The sequence below is a fragment of the Phaseolus vulgaris genome, chromosome 10 (genome assembly GCF_051622355.1).
Source record: "Phaseolus vulgaris cultivar YP4 chromosome 10, ASM5162235v1, whole genome shotgun sequence".
Classification (NCBI taxonomy): domain Eukaryota; kingdom Viridiplantae; phylum Streptophyta; class Magnoliopsida; order Fabales; family Fabaceae; genus Phaseolus; species Phaseolus vulgaris.
The window spans coordinates 43,024,816-43,043,521 of NC_143507.1; the positions used below are offsets into that span (position 1 = coordinate 43,024,816).

General features: G+C 34.9%; 2 protein-coding genes across 3 annotated transcripts in view; both read right to left on the reverse strand.

The window, feature by feature from the left end:
- The window catches only part of LOC137819769 (midasin-like protein), a 38,028-nt gene extending 29,171 nt beyond the window's left edge, over positions 1-8,857 (reverse strand). For both annotated transcript variants that reach the window (XM_068623748.2, XM_068623747.2), the window contains exons 1-17: positions 8,480-8,857; positions 7,778-8,094; positions 7,226-7,292; positions 6,899-7,134; positions 6,602-6,811; positions 6,219-6,388; positions 5,472-5,581; positions 5,229-5,348; positions 4,075-4,150; positions 3,474-3,596; positions 3,237-3,336; positions 3,062-3,155; positions 2,837-2,971; positions 2,702-2,758; positions 2,417-2,593; positions 2,191-2,316; positions 355-2,115 (exon numbers count right to left, since the gene is read on the reverse strand). In XM_068623748.2, the coding sequence (XP_068479849.2) occupies positions 355-2,115; positions 2,191-2,316; positions 2,417-2,593; positions 2,702-2,758; positions 2,837-2,971; positions 3,062-3,155; positions 3,237-3,336; positions 3,474-3,596; positions 4,075-4,150; positions 5,229-5,348; positions 5,472-5,581; positions 6,219-6,388; positions 6,602-6,811; positions 6,899-7,134; positions 7,226-7,292; positions 7,778-8,094; positions 8,480-8,584 (3,984 nt within the window). In that variant the 5' untranslated portion in view covers positions 8,585-8,857. The remainder of the gene's footprint in view (positions 1-354; positions 2,116-2,190; positions 2,317-2,416; positions 2,594-2,701; positions 2,759-2,836; positions 2,972-3,061; positions 3,156-3,236; positions 3,337-3,473; positions 3,597-4,074; positions 4,151-5,228; positions 5,349-5,471; positions 5,582-6,218; positions 6,389-6,601; positions 6,812-6,898; positions 7,135-7,225; positions 7,293-7,777; positions 8,095-8,479) is intronic.
- Positions 8,858-12,837: 3,980 nt separating this feature from the next.
- On the reverse strand, positions 12,838-17,304 carry LOC137818076 (U-box domain-containing protein 35). Its single transcript, XM_068621299.2, has 8 exons — positions 17,145-17,304; positions 16,355-16,452; positions 16,122-16,249; positions 15,051-15,302; positions 14,646-14,904; positions 14,249-14,350; positions 13,701-14,129; positions 12,838-13,548 (listed from the first exon to the last, which is right to left on the reverse strand). Exons 1-8 carry the CDS (start codon positions 17,302-17,304, stop codon positions 12,838-12,840), a joined length of 2,139 nt encoding a protein of 712 aa, XP_068477400.2.
- Between the last annotated feature and the right edge of the window lie 1,402 nt (positions 17,305-18,706).

The following is an 18,706-nucleotide window of genomic DNA, read 5'->3' on the forward strand; positions in this document are numbered from 1 at the left end:
ACAAAAGTTCTGAATTTAAGTCCAGATTATATGATAAGTTATCAATAACACAGGAATTTGTATATGATGGAAAAAAATGAAAATATATGGAGAAAAATTTGACAGAACATCACAACTATCAGCTTGAAATAACTTTAATTCAAGATATAATTTGCATAATAAGTTTTCAGTGCTAAGTCAAGGAAAGCATACGCAAGTAGCCTTCCATATTTTCCTTCAAGTACACATACTAATTACAAAGTGATAAGATCCCACATCCCAAAGTCAAAAGGCATACAAAAAAGGCCAGGACAGCACAATGGTAAAGAGCACTGGCTAATCACAGATGAGCAGAAAAGACTAAAAGAACAATACCTGTTCATACAAATTTTTTATGTTTAGTTTAACCCGAAAGTGCTTTTCCAGAATTTCTTGAACAACAGACTTCTCATCCTCATCCCGTAGCCTTTCCGCCAAAAGATAATAGCCATCTCTGGCCAAATCTTCATAAGAGTTGCCAAATCTCTGGTAGCGATCAGCCCAACGAAACAAGTCTCGTGGTGTTATAAATCCATGTTTGCCAGCAAAGACTCTGCTACTCTGTCTGTGCAATCGAAGATCCTTCATCACTTCAACCATTTTTTCAGCATGACCAACATAGATTTTACATCTATCTGCCAGTATTTTGCTGAGCTCATTATCTGGAATTTCACCAACATGAATCTCGACAAAACGATTACGAAACGCTCGGGACAACATTTTGCGGCCACCATAAAGTGTAGGTGGATTTTGAGTAGCAAAAAGCATAAAGTTTGGATGAGCTTGAATTCTTTCTTGCAGCTCAGGAACAAAAAGCTCTCTGTTATCATCAAGCAATCGGTTCAATGCCTCCAACACATCAGATGGAGCCAAATTAAGCTCGTCAAGTACAATCCAGTGACCATTTCTTACAGCTTTAACCAAAACACCTTCATTAAAAACAAGCTTTCCAGTAGTGTCAGTTATATAAGAACCAAGATACTCCTGCAAATCAGTATGTTCATGATTGTTGATTCTCACAAAATCATGATCAGTTATTGCAGCAAGATACTGAACAAGGCTAGTTTTCCCACTGGATGTGGGTCCCTGCAAGAGGATGGGATATCTCATTAGAACAGCACGTGCCAAATTCCCAAGATGCTCCTGTACAGTTTTAGTTTGAACATAATTCCCTGAATATCCATCAGATTTGGACGTCTCTAAATAGTAGGAAAAATGTACATGTGGAGGCATGTGACCTCCTAACAGAAGTGATGATATTTTTTTCCTCATAATTTCAGCACTGGATCCATCCAACAAAGAAACAAAAAACATACTAAACCCATCATATAATGCCTTTTGCAATCCAAATTTTCTTTCTGCCTTCCGCATATACTCCAGAGCACGATAAAGGGACCTTAAACTATATTGAGGTTTCTGGTTAGCACCATCCTGCAACCTCTCTTCAGATTCCTTTTTTGCTTCTTTATAGAAACACACAATTTTATTTACCAACTGTTGATCCATATAGCCACTACTAATGAACTGACTAATAAATAGACTTAAATCCTCGTCATTCAAAACATCATCAACAAAATACTCAGTAAATCTACTCCTTAAAGAGAAGGGCAAATCCCGCTTCCCTGCATCTGTTGCTGGATTCATGCAGGCAAATACACGGAAATTTGGATGGCGATGTATATAATCTGTATCACCCCTTTCAGCTAAACATAGCACACCATGTTCCCCTTCTAGAACACCCACAATTCTTTGCAAGGTTTCTGGAGGAGCCAAATTCACCTCATCAAGCAAAATCCACTCACCCTTTCTAAGAGCGGTAACAAAACTTCCTTCTACAAAAGAAAACATCATCGCTGAAGAAGGATTACTTTGACAGACATTATGCAGTTTTATACAAAATCTCTCCCAAGATTGGATTATTTGATCTTCTAATGGCCTTTTACGCCTTTTAGAAGATCCGGGTTGTATATGCTTAACTGACTTTCCAACTGCTATTTGCAATCCTTTCAACAGAGCTTCCCCATTCTTATCAATCAAAAACTTCTTTCGATGACTTTCTATATACTCATGTAGATAAGTAATAAAGCCTCCATTATTCTGAACAGAAGCAAAGCAATAGAGCCATTAGCAATGACTGCACACAAAATATAAATAAAAACAAAAAATAAATACCTTTACAGAAAATGTCTTGGTAAAGAGTTCTTTGAACTCTCTGTAAAGGGACAAATACACAGACTGAGCATCCACAGGCTTAAAACCCCCTAGTAAGTCAGCAACATCACTTTGCTGACTCAGATTCTGGAGAAAAAACCACCATCATGTGTCACTCAAACACACTTGAAACACACTTATAAATAACGTAAAATAAGAATAGAAAATAGAGAAATTCGTAACATACAAAAACTGTGAGCTTTTGACCAAGCCTTAATGCCAAATTTTGAACAATGGTAGTCTTCCCAGTACCAGTTTCTCCAACCAAGAGTACAGGCTCATTATACTTGACAGAGCATGCTATGCGCTCCAAAACATGCAGAGAACTACGAATCTCAACAAAAGGTCTTTTATGTTGTTGTAACTGCATTTGAAAACAAAAATAGCAATACCAAGGGAAAATGAGACCTTTTACCAAAATTGTATCATCATTTAAACTTAAAGTTGTCAATTCACTAGACGGAATGCTTACAGGTTTTTCAGTGTACTGCAGGGAAACTCGGCCTATTCTAAAATAAGTGATAGAATCCTGCATTTAACATACAGAAATGAGAAACTGATGTAGCAAAAATCATGAAGCAAATACTTGCATTGCATTAGATAAAACCTGAACTATAGGTTTGTCTAGGGGATACAAGGTCTCAGCAACAGAAACAGGTAATTTCCACAACTCAGCTATCTCTTTCATTACTGACAAACGGTTTTTAATTGAAGATGAAAAGGACGCAAATATGTCAACAGCCTGAGATACAAGACAATGGTTAAACACGAAGCAAGTCTAGGAAAGATATTATGAGGAAAAGAAAAGATATAAAGAACTTAAAAGTCAAACCTCCTTATACACGCAAAAACATTGGTTTTCAGATAAGCTACCATCAGGACTAAATCCTAAACCTGCAATCCTTTTGCACCATTTAAGGAGATCCCTGACACAGATAATCAAAAGTCACATCAATAATTGAAAATTGACGAAACAGGCACAGTAAAAATACTAATACATTAATTACCTTAATGAGAACCTGCAGGCACGGAAAACAGAAGTAGAACTGCCCGGGTGAAAACCAGCAAATTGAAGCATGGAAATATTGTTTACCCTTTCAAAGGTTTCTGCCAAAAAATTTACATGCATGCATACATAGATATCTTCAGCAGCAATAAAATAATGAATGCATCACTTGAAGTTCTTACAAATAAACACATGTATTTGCGTGAAACTAAAAATTAACAAAATATCATATCAATACCTATGAGTTGGCTAACATGGAGCTCCAAATCCGGATACCTCACTTTAAGTATATCTTGCAAGTCTTGATTATCAAGTGGCGGAACCATCACTCTTCTCCAAAAGACACTCAATGAATTTTGACCTTCAAGAACAAAAAAGTCAGCATCTCATTTGTAGTCCAAAAAAGGAGAAAAAACATGAAGTTTGTTCAACAAAAACAACCAAGTTTTCCCACCGTGAAGTGGATGGATTAAAAAGCACAAATAGTCTGCAAAAAATCTTATAAATGAAATTTTCTCCATATAAAAACTCCACAGTAAATGGAAACAATGATAGGCCATTGAAACAGAGATGCATGCATCCTGGGAATTCATTGATGCAAAGAACTTGAAACAACATTATATTTGTATTCCTTCAAAGATGCATGCATCATGTTTCAACGTAATGTATCGAAGGACTGTATTTACTGTGAACTTCCACAAAATGTTGGTCTCTTCTTATAACCAACATTCATTGGAAAGGATTCATACTGAAGTACCAAACTAGCATGAGTATCAAAAAAAATCATATTGTAAAAAATAACAATGAAATAGAAAACTTGAAAGACGTAAGGTAAAAACCTGCACTCTCAGATGTGTCAAGCTTAGAAACAGCAATAGTTGAAAAAATTCTAAAAGATTCAGCCACCCTTACTACCTGCAGAATATGTAATGCTTCCAAGTTAGTGACAAGTGCAGAGGAATGGACAGGCAAGTTGGCATAAAATTTAGCACTTTGGTAACATTTACACTAGTTTCACCCAAATGTAGCAGTGAAATTAAAAACACTTACTAGAAAAGTGACATGACTTACAAAGCAGATACTTTCTAGTGAAATGTGTTTAGGATTCATGGTGCACACAAGATAAATATTTTCACCTAGGCAGATTTTCATAATATATTTTGAGGGTTTTAAAAGAACACAGACTATGATTTAATCATGTATCCATATTGAAGTTGTTTATAATTGTCATTTTGCTTCTCTTTGGAGCTACAATTTCTCCACATATGGCTGTCTGTTTCAAGTGAACTGCTTCGCTAATATGCACAGGACTAGCTTGTAGCATTTCAGCCACTTTTTCTACTTGGCCTACTGTTGTTTTCAACTTAATTGAATTTCTAAACCTACGTGGGATTTACATTCCTTCAACTAGAATATCCTTATCCCAAAAAAATGGAAACAAATTATCTGAACATTCAACACTTGGAGTTTCAAAAAGGATGGTCATTCTTTGAGACAACTACTTCAAAATGTGACACATAAACATATCAAATATACCAAACTATTAGAGATTCCACATTGACTAGGAATTAGGTCAAATTATAATATATAAGTGGGATGCAATCCTCACCTTACAAGCTAGTTGTGAGGTTGAATTAGGCATAAACTCACTTACAAAGATGGTATCATAGTCTATCATAATCAAGTTCTTTAAGACTATTATAAATAACACAATTATTAGGTTCCTGATAGACCACCCATAAATTTGTTTCCATTTTTTTGGGATAACGATATTAGGCAAGATTATAACATAGGTACTAAAGATCTCACATCGACTAGGAATTAGGCAAGATTATAATATATAAGTGAAGTGCAATCATCACTTTACAGGCCAGTTTTATGAGGTTGAATTAGGCATAATGTCACTTACTAAAACAAACTAAACCTGAAAAAGAAATATATAACAAATTGGACTCCAATAACATTATTTAAGTGTAAAGTGCAAAGAAATTACCTCCCCATGTCCTGTTGCAAATGAACCAGCCCCTTCCAATAAAGGTACTAATATGGAGTGCAAATCAGATGGTGCTTTGTTGATATCCTCAAAAACAATCCACAACCCATTCTGCACAGCCTGAGATTAAGACAGTACACAAGAATAATAAGCAGCCAGCTTACTTGATATTATCTAGGCATACATTGCAAGTAAACTGTATGAGTTTGATGATTAGATATGATAGAAACTGTCAAAACAAACCTGGGTAAGTGATCCAGGCTGCCATCTAAACTCCCCAGGCCTATCTGTACAGACATAAGTTCCAACCAATGTTCTACCATCAATTTGGTCATCCATCTGGATTGATAGAACTGCAATAAGAGCACAAAAAATTATTGATGTAAACAAGAATAAAAGAACAAATTTAGAGCAAGTTTGGTTCAACTTATTTCAGAAAATAAGCTCTTACTTTTACTAGCTTCCTCTGATAGATTTTGAAAAATAACTAAATTATTTTCAAAATTTAAGCATTTTCAAGCATGCACTTATTGAGATGAAGACAATGTAAAGAGGATATGTAATCCTCCAAAACAAAATAAAAAACAGTTAACAATAAAAAATAAACACTATAGAAGAATGCAAAAAGCTTTGCACTGAATCAATATCAAATACTAAATTAAAAGAAAAACTTCACCTACACTTCTACCAAAACCCAGAAAACCATTTTATTCAAGTGAGATGAAGAATTAATAGTGTCAAGGAGGCCCAAAAAAGGCTCTAGTTCAATATATTTCTCTTCACCTAAATCATGAAGAAAGTGTATAAAACCAATCTTTAGTTTCCTTTTTCCATTAAGCATGTAATGACTATTAATTTACCCATAGCCCAAACCACCCAGCTGCCCCCAATAAAAAAATCTATGATATGTTCTTTTATCTCTATATGCTCATCAATTTGTAGACAAGGGAAAACAAATAATAATAACTAACAGTAAATACTAAGGCATACCTTGATTTCCACTATCCTGAGCCAGCTTGGCAATGAGAGCAGATTTTCCAGAACCAGTGGGGCCATATAAAAGAACAGGCCACTTCTGACTGACTGCCAAAAGAACTCTATCATAACTTTTCTTCACCATTGAGGTCAATACAAATGTATTACTTACTGAAATATCATCCCTAAAATTACAGAAGACGTCAAAAATCAAGGGTAATCCAAATGAAATACGGAATATCAGAAAGTTTCCAAAGAAAAAAACCAAAGAAAAGCATAAAAAGAATCATTTAAGAAAGTTCAAGCACTATAAATGTAAGCGCATATTATCCAAAAATTAAACTCCCAATGCATCTTAAAAACATCAGCTTTTCAAATTCAAATAAAATAACTTGTACCTTGTGGTAAGTCGTTGCCTCTTTAAATGTAGTTGCAACTCATGAAGTTTTGGTGAACTATCTGGCATATAATTAAAGCCAGAGGATTTTAAACAGTTCTCATTATTCAAATCCATGGTTCTATCTGGAGAACTGGACACATAGTCTGCTATTGGCTTGACATAGCAACCAGCTTTCTCTAGTGATGTGTCCTGACAGAACTCTTCCCAGCTGAATATGGAAAGTTGAAGATTTATAATTAAACAAGCACTATATTTAAGTACAACATTTGGCCAAAAAAAAGTAAACATTACTAACCACAATAGACAAGAAAATGCTTCCTCAGCCCCAATATTTAAGTTTTCAGTGGCTTTATAACCTAATTTGAGCAGAACACTCAATATCTGCACCACGCACCATTTAAGATCTGATTTGCATGATTCTTTTACAAGGTGAAGAAAACAAGACCAGTCCCAAAGCTTTGCAAAAATTTCACATTCCATTAGAAGGAAACGGTATGATATTTGTGCTACATGCAGTTCATGGGTCTCGACCTGTGTGAAAATAAGGCATTATACTTAGCAATATGCAGAAGCAAGAGTCAAAACTATTTCTCAAAATATCTTTACAAAAAGATATACTGACCATAACTTGTTTCAGTGCAAATCTTTCAAATGGAGCAGGAGCAAAATTGAAATAGTTTAATATAGAACTGCATCAAAAAGTAAAGAATATCACATAATGTGATTAAAAAATAAGCCAGAACAAAACAAGCTAGAAAAAAATCCCAGATCACAACAAAAATTACAGGAAACCAACATTATTAAAAGAACTGCCATTTCTGTTGATAGGAAGATAGAAATTACTAAATACATCAAAACTAAGCTCAAATCACTGTACGCTTTGTAATTATGCAAAGATTCAGAGAGCAGACGATGAACTATAATTTAATTTTTTTTAAATAATAATAACATTGAAGTGTACATACTCAACATTTCATTATGCCAGAAATTCAGAATTGGAAATCCTTTTTCTCCTTTTTATATTTATTCTTCAAGTGTATTTTTCTAATTCTTGACATTATTAAATGGGGTTGTAGGGGGATAAGTACAGCCTTTCTTTTATTTAGGACAAAATGGAAGAACTAATACAAAAATAAACATTGCTATTGAAAAGAAGACTCGGGAATATATGAACCTCAACAGAAAAGGACCCATGTCAAGAGCACGACAGAAAGCTAGACAGGCAAGCTCATGAAGATCCAGACCCCTTCCCTGTTGACAATAAAACTCTATGACATTCACAACTCCATCCAAAACTCTGTCACGATCATCTTCACGAGCAGTGTCCTCAGGAATAGACCTCAAATTTGGCACAAGACGAAGCAGAGCAACAGCTTTATCTACAATGTGTTGAGCAATCGGTCGGAAACATCCCATCAACGGAATTGTATAACTCGGATGCAGAAACACCCCTACTAGCACATTAACTACTTCCTCTTCTGTCACCTCTCCCTGTCCAAAAAAAAACATGAATAAACAAAAAAAAAATACAAAATTCTCTTATTGGTTAAAATTCAGGGAAGAGTGGCATATCATGAGTGGAGCTCATCTCAAACAAGAGTGGGATACACAAATTTTGTGATTTCCAAAAGTTTCTACAGTAGTACTAAGTTGCCAGACTTTCTAGTACCACATATTTCAATGATAAGAGCATGCATTAAAAAACCATGATTGTATATTTCAAAGGTGGTGTGGGAACTTCTACTTTTCAAAATTCAAAGTGTGTACAGAATGCAGTTGTATTGCATTGAATTCTTCACTAGAAGTTTTATTTGTCAAGTGGTGATTAATTTTTCAAAAGAAAAAACGAGGAAACAATTGACAATGGAGGCAATACCCTCTGCTGGAGTGACTCAAACTGCGGAAAACACTGGAGCTTTGGACATCGATCAAGGAATCTCCGAAGCGAAGAATGAAGGCTGAAACTACCGTCAATCGCCATTTGAAGCTGAAACACCTATCTATAAGCTGAACAATCAAATATTAAAAAGAGCAAAAAAAAAATTAAAAAGCAATTTCAACCTATAAACCAGTTTTATCATCTGCTACATATAGCGAAACGCAATTGAAAGAAAACAAAAGCGATTAAGTTGATTATAAAGGGTTAAGATTATGCTGTGAGTGTTTCCCGCAGTTCAAATATACTCCACCGTTCGCTGCAGCGAACCTTCGTCTCTTCCTCTCTGCTTGGTCTCTGCTGTTACTCTTGTCGTGCGGGGTTTTAGGGTTTAAGAGTCCCTTATATACGTTCTCAGTGAGCCAACCTAATTTGAAAATATTAAAAAAAAAATCTAGGTAAGGGATTTAGTATTTTCTTCAACTGAAAAGATTTAAAGAGAAAAATATATAACTAATGTTTGGTAATAAAAGATTTAAGGATCAAATATATGCTTGATTGTATATAAACAAAGATTAAAAGGAAAAAATATTTAGTTAGTTTTAAGGTAGTATTTTCTTAATAAGTAATTAACCATGCATGTATATTTTATATGTAATTATTTAATTACACCAACTAAATGTATTATATTATATTTTTTAAAGAATAAAATTATATAAAATATAAAAATATTTCATCGTATTTTATTCTAAATTTTCTTATAACAAATATGTTTTTAAAATAATGGATTTTAAAATTTTAAATATATTAATTCGGTTTCGATGAAATAAACATACTCTTATTGTTCGCTTTTAATATATATATATATATATATATATATATATATATATATATATTAATAATGCACACTTTTAATTATTTTTTATATATATTTATTATTACCTATAAAAAATCCACAATAAATAATAGTTATTTAGATAAAAAAAATTACCAATACTAATTAAAAAAATAATGAATAAAACAAAATTATAATAAATCAATGTTATAATAATTTATATAAGTACTTTTATATGTAATGATAAACGGATAGCAAGTAGTTAATTATTAACCTTAAGAAATTATTTATCTTAGTATTGTATATTATATCTATCTTTAATTGTATTTTTTTTATATGAATGTACTTTTTGCTTTCCATTTTTTTTAACTCCAATTACCCATGATAATGAGTTGTATAGTAATTCAATAAGTCCAAACATTGATAACACAAGGGCAAAGTAGCATCAAAGTTAAATACAAAATGAACAAGGATACAAAAGCTAAAAATCTAAGTTAGTTACGGTTTTCAGCATCCTCACTCGGTGCACGGTGTAGGCTAGGCGGCACTCTGCAAAGTCTGAACCTCATCCGCAGGGACGAGACGGCCATCAAAGACCTCTATCTCTTGGTCAAATTAACCAGAAGGTGGAGGCCCCCGTATAACACTCTAGTCTGTCGGACGCCAAGATCGAAGTTGTGGTTGATCAAGGCCATGGTGTCATCCATGATCTTCTCGAGCTCGACCTCCACTGCCTTTTTCCCTTTCTTCAAGGAAGCAACCTCTTCTTCCATGGAAGCCTCCCTGCGGCTGGCCTCCTCCATGGCCTTCTTTAACCGCGCATTCTCGACAACTATGTTGGCCTGCAGCCGCTCCAACTCGGTCATCCGAGTGGCGTCGAGCTCCCGCTCGGCAGCTTGGTCACACAGCTTTTTCTCATAAGTTGTGTTGGCGGTCATAGCTTGCTTCACGTTGCCCGAAGCCGCCAGGAGTTCGTGCTCCAATCGGGAGACTTCTTCCACGCGCCGCTGCTCCATGGCGGGCCAGAATGAGACCGTGGCACATCATCTCAATATCGCCTTCGAGCAGGTCGTCCTTAGGGACTGCTCGGATCAAATCTTCGATGTTGGGGGGCAAATTGAAGTTCACTACCCCAGAAAAACGCAAGTCACCCCCCAACACCGATAGGGGTGACTGTTGAACAGCCACCACCAGCATCGTGATCGCTGACGGAATTGGCCGGTTGAAGTCGTTGGTTGGCGACGAGTCAAGATTGATTGGCGCTCAACTCGGAGGGATGGACGGGCATCTCACCGGGTGAGCGATATGTTCGGACGATGTTGTTGCCCTCCCTCGCTCGTTTCTTTGGATTCTTGGAGGATGGACCCGCTCGCTCAATCTGAGGGGTCCCGGTGCCCGCGCACCCTTTCTTCTCTTTCACACGATCCTTGAAAGCTTTCAGTAACCCGACCGCCTGAGGGGCTTCTCTTTTTGTGATTGCTGCAACAAAAAACAAAGTGTCAGTCAAAGGTTCAAAACCAACGACCGAAGGTCTAAAGGTGTTAACATATCCTCAAAGGTCGCTTCTCGGTCGGACTTTGAGTACAAGGACATCAACGCCCGAGAGGGGAGGTTTTCAGGAAAGCTATCAAACAAAGCGAAAACCTCCTGCTCGCCAACACTTAGGTTGATCGGACGAGGTCATTCTTTTATCTTTGTTGGATTCCTTGTCCAAAACAAAGGAAATCTGAGTTGGCCGGCTGCGTCAAAGAAATACGGCGTGCCCACCGACTCCACAAATACCTTAAAGAATCTTTCTTTAAAGTTCTTGTAGGAAGCCATGAAGGCTTTGAACAAAACATTGCCCGGCTGACCAAGGAATGCCAGCCAACCGGGTCGGACGGATGAAAGGTGTAGAAGTGAAGAAAACAATTTGCAACGGGACGCACACTGAACGTTCGGCACACCACGCGAAAAGTCTGCATGGATGCCCACGTATTCGAGTGCAATTGACTCGGCGCCACATTAAGTGCCCTAAGGACATCCACCGTAAACATGTCGAAAGGAAGCGACACATGCAAGTAAAAAAAAAAAGACAATTATACATAAAGAAGAATGGGGGTTCGGTAGATGACTGAACTTTGTATACACGGTCGTCCAATGAACAAGGACCGAACGACAATAGGGATTCCCTGGCAGAAGCCTTCAGAACAGGAACCCTATTAAAAAAATCTGCAATAGAGGCGTCCGTATGAAAGACGGACGCGATCCCAAACACTTTGGGATTGATCCAGTCAGGGCCCTCATGAGGGTGCGGTCGCTCAGATGAGCTCGACCGATCCGATGCAATGCCCGCATCATCGCCCCTCACTTCCTCTGTCTTTGGGGCAATGGTTTGAATTGCCCCGACCAAAAGGATTTTGTTGGAGGTGGAAGTGGATGAAGAAGAAGAAAAAGACGAAGAGGACGAGGACGAAGAGGAGAGGGAAGAGGAGAGGGAGCGGTCGAAGAAGAAGACGTAGGACGAGAATGAGAAGACATGACTAACCTCAGACGAACTAAGAGCGCAGCACAGATCGATCGCAACCGTTCGGGTCTCGGAGCACAATGACAATCATGAAGCGCGAGAAGCCACTGTTGGCAATGCCTATTTATAGTCCGAAAATGACTCGGAAGCCCAAACATCACAAAAATCTCAACCATTGGATTTGCTTGATCCAACGGTCCACGTCATTTGGCGCCCAAAACCCCCTCATAAATGCGCGTCACATCACCCGTTCAGACGCCGCCTCCAGTCACTTCACCCATCATCACATCACTGACCGGAAACCAGTACTCAGACTCTTCGGCTGTACCAGCTCTCGAGCCTGGGGGGCAAGTGTACAGGTACGGTTGGACGACTCACTGAGTCGGCCGACACTCGAACCATCTAACCACCCAACCACTACAAGGAGGCCACGCGACGACACGTGGCCGACCGACCCATGACGACGAGCCATGGGTTGACAAAGTCAGCAAGGTTAATTCACAATTAATAGTTGTTTAGCAAAACCCTAAACACGAACCAACCTCCTAATCCGGTCCACCAACGAAGACCCATTAAGGTAATATAAATAGCTCAAATTCGAAGAACCAGATACGTCATTATCTACAGTACTCTGACAACCGAGTGCCGACACCCTGACTGACTTGAGCGGTGGAGTGTCTTCTGCAGGTACCATCCCAGCCTGTGAGCCCAAACGACCGGGAGGAGGAAGGCGAAGCAGGAAACTTGGAGTGACAGTGATCGACCGAAGGAAGGAGCAGCAATAATCGTTCTTTAGACCCCAAACCCGTTTGAGAACATATAATAAAATAAAAAAAAGTGTAAAATATATTGCTTAATAAACAATAGTAATTGAATCAATAGTCCATAACTATTATGTCATGCATATGCTTCATTAAAAAATATTTAGAATGTAAAATTTTATTATATAATATCAATTTCATGAAGCAAGATTGCACACAAAGATTGAGTAAGATGAAGATGGTCTCAACCCATGTGTTAAGAAAGGGGATGTTTGTTCTCATCATCCCATAAATTCGATATTCTATTTAATTCAGGTAAGACAATGGTACCAAGATCTGGTCTATCACGTTTTCTCAACTCACAACACTCTAAGGCCAACTTAGCAAACGATGAAGTCTCTTCCATTGGCCAATCACTAACACTTTTATCAAGCACCTCACTTAAAGTATTTGACAAAAGAGCTTTCTCAACCAAGTGTGACAAGCCCATTGGAGATTTTCCTGTAATGATCTGTAGCAACACCACTCCTAATGAATATATGTCTGATTTCACACCCAACAATCCTGTTTGTTGATACTCAGGGTCGATGTAACAAAATGTTCCAGCTGCACCAGTTAGACGATATTGTGTGGTTTGATTAGCCACCGAAGGAGGAACAAGTCGTGCCAAACCAACATCACTGATCTTGCTCACATAGTTCTTGTCTAAAAGAATGTTTGCTGGTTTCAAGTCTCGATGCACCAGGGGTTCAGGCTTTGTTTGATGAAGAAAAAGAAGGCCAGTGGCAATCTCAGATGCTATTTTGAAACGTGTTTTCCATGGAATTGGAGGAGTGTTATCTTTTCGGAATAGACGATCTTCTAAGCTTCCATTTACCATGTAATCATATACAAGGCAACCAAATTCTGGACATGCTCCTAAGAGAAGCACCATGTTTGGATGTCTTATGGTGCTTAAAACAATGACCTGCATGAAAATCATTCATGTCAATTACTTAAGGCATGTTTGAAGGAAGCATGTAGCATGTAGAATTGCATATTTTTAGTTGTATTGAATTGCAAATTGTAGACTTAAAGTTCATGCTAATCATTGTTATTAAAAGAAAACTACAATTGTACCTCTTGTTGAAATTGTTTTTCTGCATAGGTTATATCTGGTCTCATGGCCTTAATTGCAACAACAGTGTGATCAAGCACTCCTTTAAAGACAGGTCCATATCCACCTTCACCAATCTTCAAATTATTGTCGAATTTATTTGTTGCAACTTCAATATCTTCAATTGTGTATTTTCTATAGGGAATATTAGTATATATAACTTCATGCAATGCTTTAATAGTCTCTTCTTCTTCGTGTTTGACTTTTAATTCAATTTCCTTTCTCTTTTGAGTCTCCATTCTTGCTAGGTGTTTTGATATTTCTATTGACTTTATAGCCATTTTAGTTTTTTGTCTCTCTACCTCTGCCAAAGCCAATGCAGACACTTGAGCAAGTTTTACTTCCTCTATGTCACGTTCCTTTTCTTGTCTAAACTTTTCAAGCTCCTTTGCCTGATTGAAAAATAAACATATCTTTTAAGTTCTTTGAACTACATGAACTATAACCATATGATTAAAGATATTATAACATTGTATCAGTGCATTCAACAAAACCTATAACATGATTTTACCTTTTGTGTAGCTAGAACAGCTTCTTTGCAAGCCATACCATACTTCTCTGTAGTTTTTTCTAGTTCTAATTTCAATTTCCTCATTTGCATATCAAAGATTACCTGTAAATAATTTGAAAAAGGGTAAAAAAAATAAACTCCCATTTGAAAAAGATGAGTAGTTTTTGTCAATTATGCTTAAAAACTCTCAACTAATTTCAAATGATTGAAGTAAGGAGTAAATCATGAGTTAATCCAACCTTAAACTCTATATCATGTGTTAAGTTTTGAAATGAATACACATGCATGCAAACTTGATCCTTTATTACAATTGTGAAATACATATAAACTTTTTAAAAGTGTTAAACATGTGAAAAAAAGTGACATGTTTCTTCTTTGTAGATAATAAAAGACTTACTTGTTCTTTTGCAGAAGACATGTTCTTAGGATTTGAGTTATTAGTCAAAGGAAAACCAAGTGATTTCCCTGTGCTATCACTATTTCCAGGAGAATTGTTGACAGATGAAGCTTGTGATGGGGGGTAATCAATTGGACCTTTTGGTGAATTGATACTTTCATTGGACTTATATTGTACTGTTAGAGTGGCATCATTAATTTCATTTAAATATTCCCAAAGTTTATTAGACTGGTGCTTAATTGAATCTTTGCTATGTTTCCTGCATAATCAAGACAATATCAAGATAGCAAGAGCATATAACTAAGTTAATGAAATCACCCATCAACTATTAAAACTACTTTCCTTCTTAAACTAATAAAAAAACAAAGTTCTTAAAAGTTCAAGTTCTTAAGGATGAAATCATACCTCTCTGTATCTTCAAAAGCTACTTGGCTATTAGTGGGATTCTTGTGTGGATCATTTTCCAAAATATTGACTATCTCTTTTAAAGATTTAGTTGGTGTGGCTTCAACATGTTGTTGACGATGATGAACATGATGAGCATGATGACCTGATGGTCTAATATGTTGTACTTTTCCTTTTGATGTAACATATAAACTGCAAGTATCTGGTAAAAATTTTGCTAAACTAGCTGACACATCATCTTTGTTAAATCTCCTATAAACCACACAAAACCACTCGTTAAAACTCAGTTGAAGATTGCTAATAATAATGCTCAATAGTCAAAACCAAGTTGCTAGAGTGCAAGTAAAAGATGATGATAACTTTTGATACATGTTTCAATTTTAATTACAACTACATTTGAAACCATGTTTTGCTCAAATTTACCAAAAAAAAAAAATTCCTTACAAGTGTATTACAAAAAAATTATTAAATAAAAATTAATTTTAGATACCAAAATAATTAATCACTATATTAACTAAATTATATAATATTTTATAAATTAAAAAATTATTGGTATCTAAAATAATTTATTTTATTAATAAAAAATTATAAAGTAGTTTCCAAATTGATATATAATTATTGGCTACCAAAATTTTAACTACTAACAACTTATGTTCAACATTAATCTCTATTAGTCTTTTATAGACTAATTCAGAATCTAAAATATTAGTATCTAAATCTTTAATAGTTAATTTAAATACCAATTCAAAAACCAATTTATAATATTTTATTAATAATAAAAACCAAATTAAATATCAATAATTTTTTGTCTCTAAATTAATATCTAATCCAATTAATATAATGATTAATTATTTTTTATCTCTAAATTTGATTATTGTTTAATGATTTTCTTGTAGTGATGGAAATTGTCAATCATAAAAAAAAATTATTTCCTAGTTAGTTATTAATCAGTTTATGGCGAATTTTTTATATTAGAGAAGAATTATGTGCCTACACAAATTTACATGTACTAACGAGAAGCTAATATTTACACGTGAATGTTTATGCAGGTTAATGAAAAGAATAAGTGACCTTAAAAGAGAACCCCAAGAAGAAGTAGCAGCACCAACAACAAGGGTGCTTATACAATTTTCAACAACGAAAGCAATAAGTGCATTTGAAACATCAAGATCGTGCAAGACCAATTCCTTTGTTGTGATCTGAAATTGAAATTATTAACATCCATAAATATAATTATAGCAATTGTGTATACAAACATATATATTTAAAAGTTGATGTAAGATGCATTGAAATACATCACTCACCCCTTTTCTGGCACAAAATCCTCTAAAGGGAAGAAAAAATTGGTGCAATTCTTCTTCATTTGGTGGACGACCATTTTTGGGTACATCACTGATTTCAGCTGCACAAACCATATTTGAAAAAAGTCATAATACATAACTATCATTTAACTTGTATATATTAAAGTGACCTAATTTAACTTTTGTTTGGATTATGAAATCAAAATAAGAAAGTGAAGAAAAAAAAAACACTAAAGAGTTGTGTTGGAGATCTCACATCGACTAGAGATTAAAGTCTTTCATGGTATATAAGTGAGTGCAAACTTCAATCCTATAAGTTCAGTTCGTAATAAGTTGAATTGTTTTTGATGAATAAAAGGTGAAAAATGACCACTCATTTTCTATTAATTTAAAGTATTCAACCTTTCATTATTTTTCTTCCCCTTTACATTTCTTCTTCATTCCAAGCAAATAATTTAAAATATTTTTTTTATCAGTAAAAAAATATATAAATAAAACATTTAAGGTATGTTCAAACTTTACCATAGTATATCAGAATTTTTTTATCAGCAAAAAAACAAATTAATAAATAAGAGGTATTTCAGAAATACATCAACCCTTATAAAAAACCCTACCTAAATCTAACTCTTTACACAGACAAAAACCTTAAACCTAACCTCTTATACATAACATATATGGTTATGAACAACATAAGTTTAAAAGGAACATTATTACATATATAAAATGTATAGTTTTACATGGATAGTGTATGCAAGGTTGAAAAATTTAAAAGACTAAGGAGAAGGGTACCTACGAGTAAGCATGGTCTTAGTTCGAACATGAAGAAGGATGCATGAGGAATTCTTCTTTAGGAGGTGTTCCACGGCCCATTTGACAGCACCATTGCTGTGTCGACCTCCACTGACTGCGATCACGGTGCTGTCTTTTCCGACCACAATGGATGTTGATGCCATGATGAACAATGGTATCTTACGTTTGAATGGATTATTAAAGAACCTAAATAATTTGAGATACAAGAAACAAGGTTTTTATATTCTCATGCAAACTACCATGATCTGGTAGGAACTGTATTATTAGTTGGATTTCCGTTTTTAACAATGTTTGTGCTTACATTTCATTTGCCTAAGTTTAGATAACATCGGTTGCCAATGTTTATCATAAAGTAAGATAAGATTTTTAGAAAAAAAATATTGATATGAAGTCAACATGCACCTAAAATTAGAATGCTATAAAATTAAGGTCATAAAAATTATTGATTTTGCTACTTATGCTTATTTAATATACATATACCAAAGACTATCATGATATTGATAATGAAAGTTTACACTAGAAGAAAAAGAAAAATTTATTTTTAAATTAAAACATTAAGTGTGAGGAGTATAAGTAACAATAAGATATTACTCTTTTCTCCCATTTGACACTATAAAAACTTAGAGCAGAGATAAATATAGTTTTGTCAATAATTTTTTTTATTGAGAAACTTGATTGATATTTCTATATAGTAATTTTTTGAATCCCAATCACATTTTTCCATTAAAATAATACCCAAATCTTAAATTTTTCTTATGTTTAACCTTGAACCAATAAGATGTAAAGATATTGGCAAATTTCTTCTCCACCTCCATACATTCCCTCAAACTTATAATAATTATGAAAAAACAATTTTAACCTTTTTAAAATTTTAAATAACATAATCTTGTATTTTTAAATAATCTCGTTGCATTCTCACCCCCTCACATCATCATACCTTCATTAGAGTTGCATACCTTCTTCGAGCTTTAACACTTCCATTTTTCTTTAATCACAACATTTGAGAGAGTAATTTCATCATTTGAATGTGCGTAAGAGGGTTGAAGAGAGTCATTGTTTTTTTTATTCTGGATTTTGTGGCTTATAGAAAAAAGAAAAGAAACTTAAGAAACACAATCATGCTACAAAGTGAACTTTAAGGCTAACTCAACCCTATAAAATCGGCTCAAAGAGGTGAGTTTTGCACCCACTTATATATTATGAAAGACTCTAACCTCTAGTCAATGTGACTAGTAAAAATACTACAAAACTTACCTCAATCACCAAAGTTTAAAATAAACTACCACATACAATCACCACCACTTAAAAATGAAAATGATACCAAACTCTTCACCATACTCAAAAGGGGTATTATTGGAATTAAAAAGATATAGAGGTAGTGGAGAATATATGGAGATGTGGAGAGAATTTTCCACATATATTTCAATTGTAATTTTCATTCCTAAGTTTTTTTTTTCAATTTTGTATTTTCTTTAAAAAAAAGTGAGGATAAGAGGATAATATGTAAAGTGAGTCATTAGTTTCGTTATAAAGGAATTGCAACCA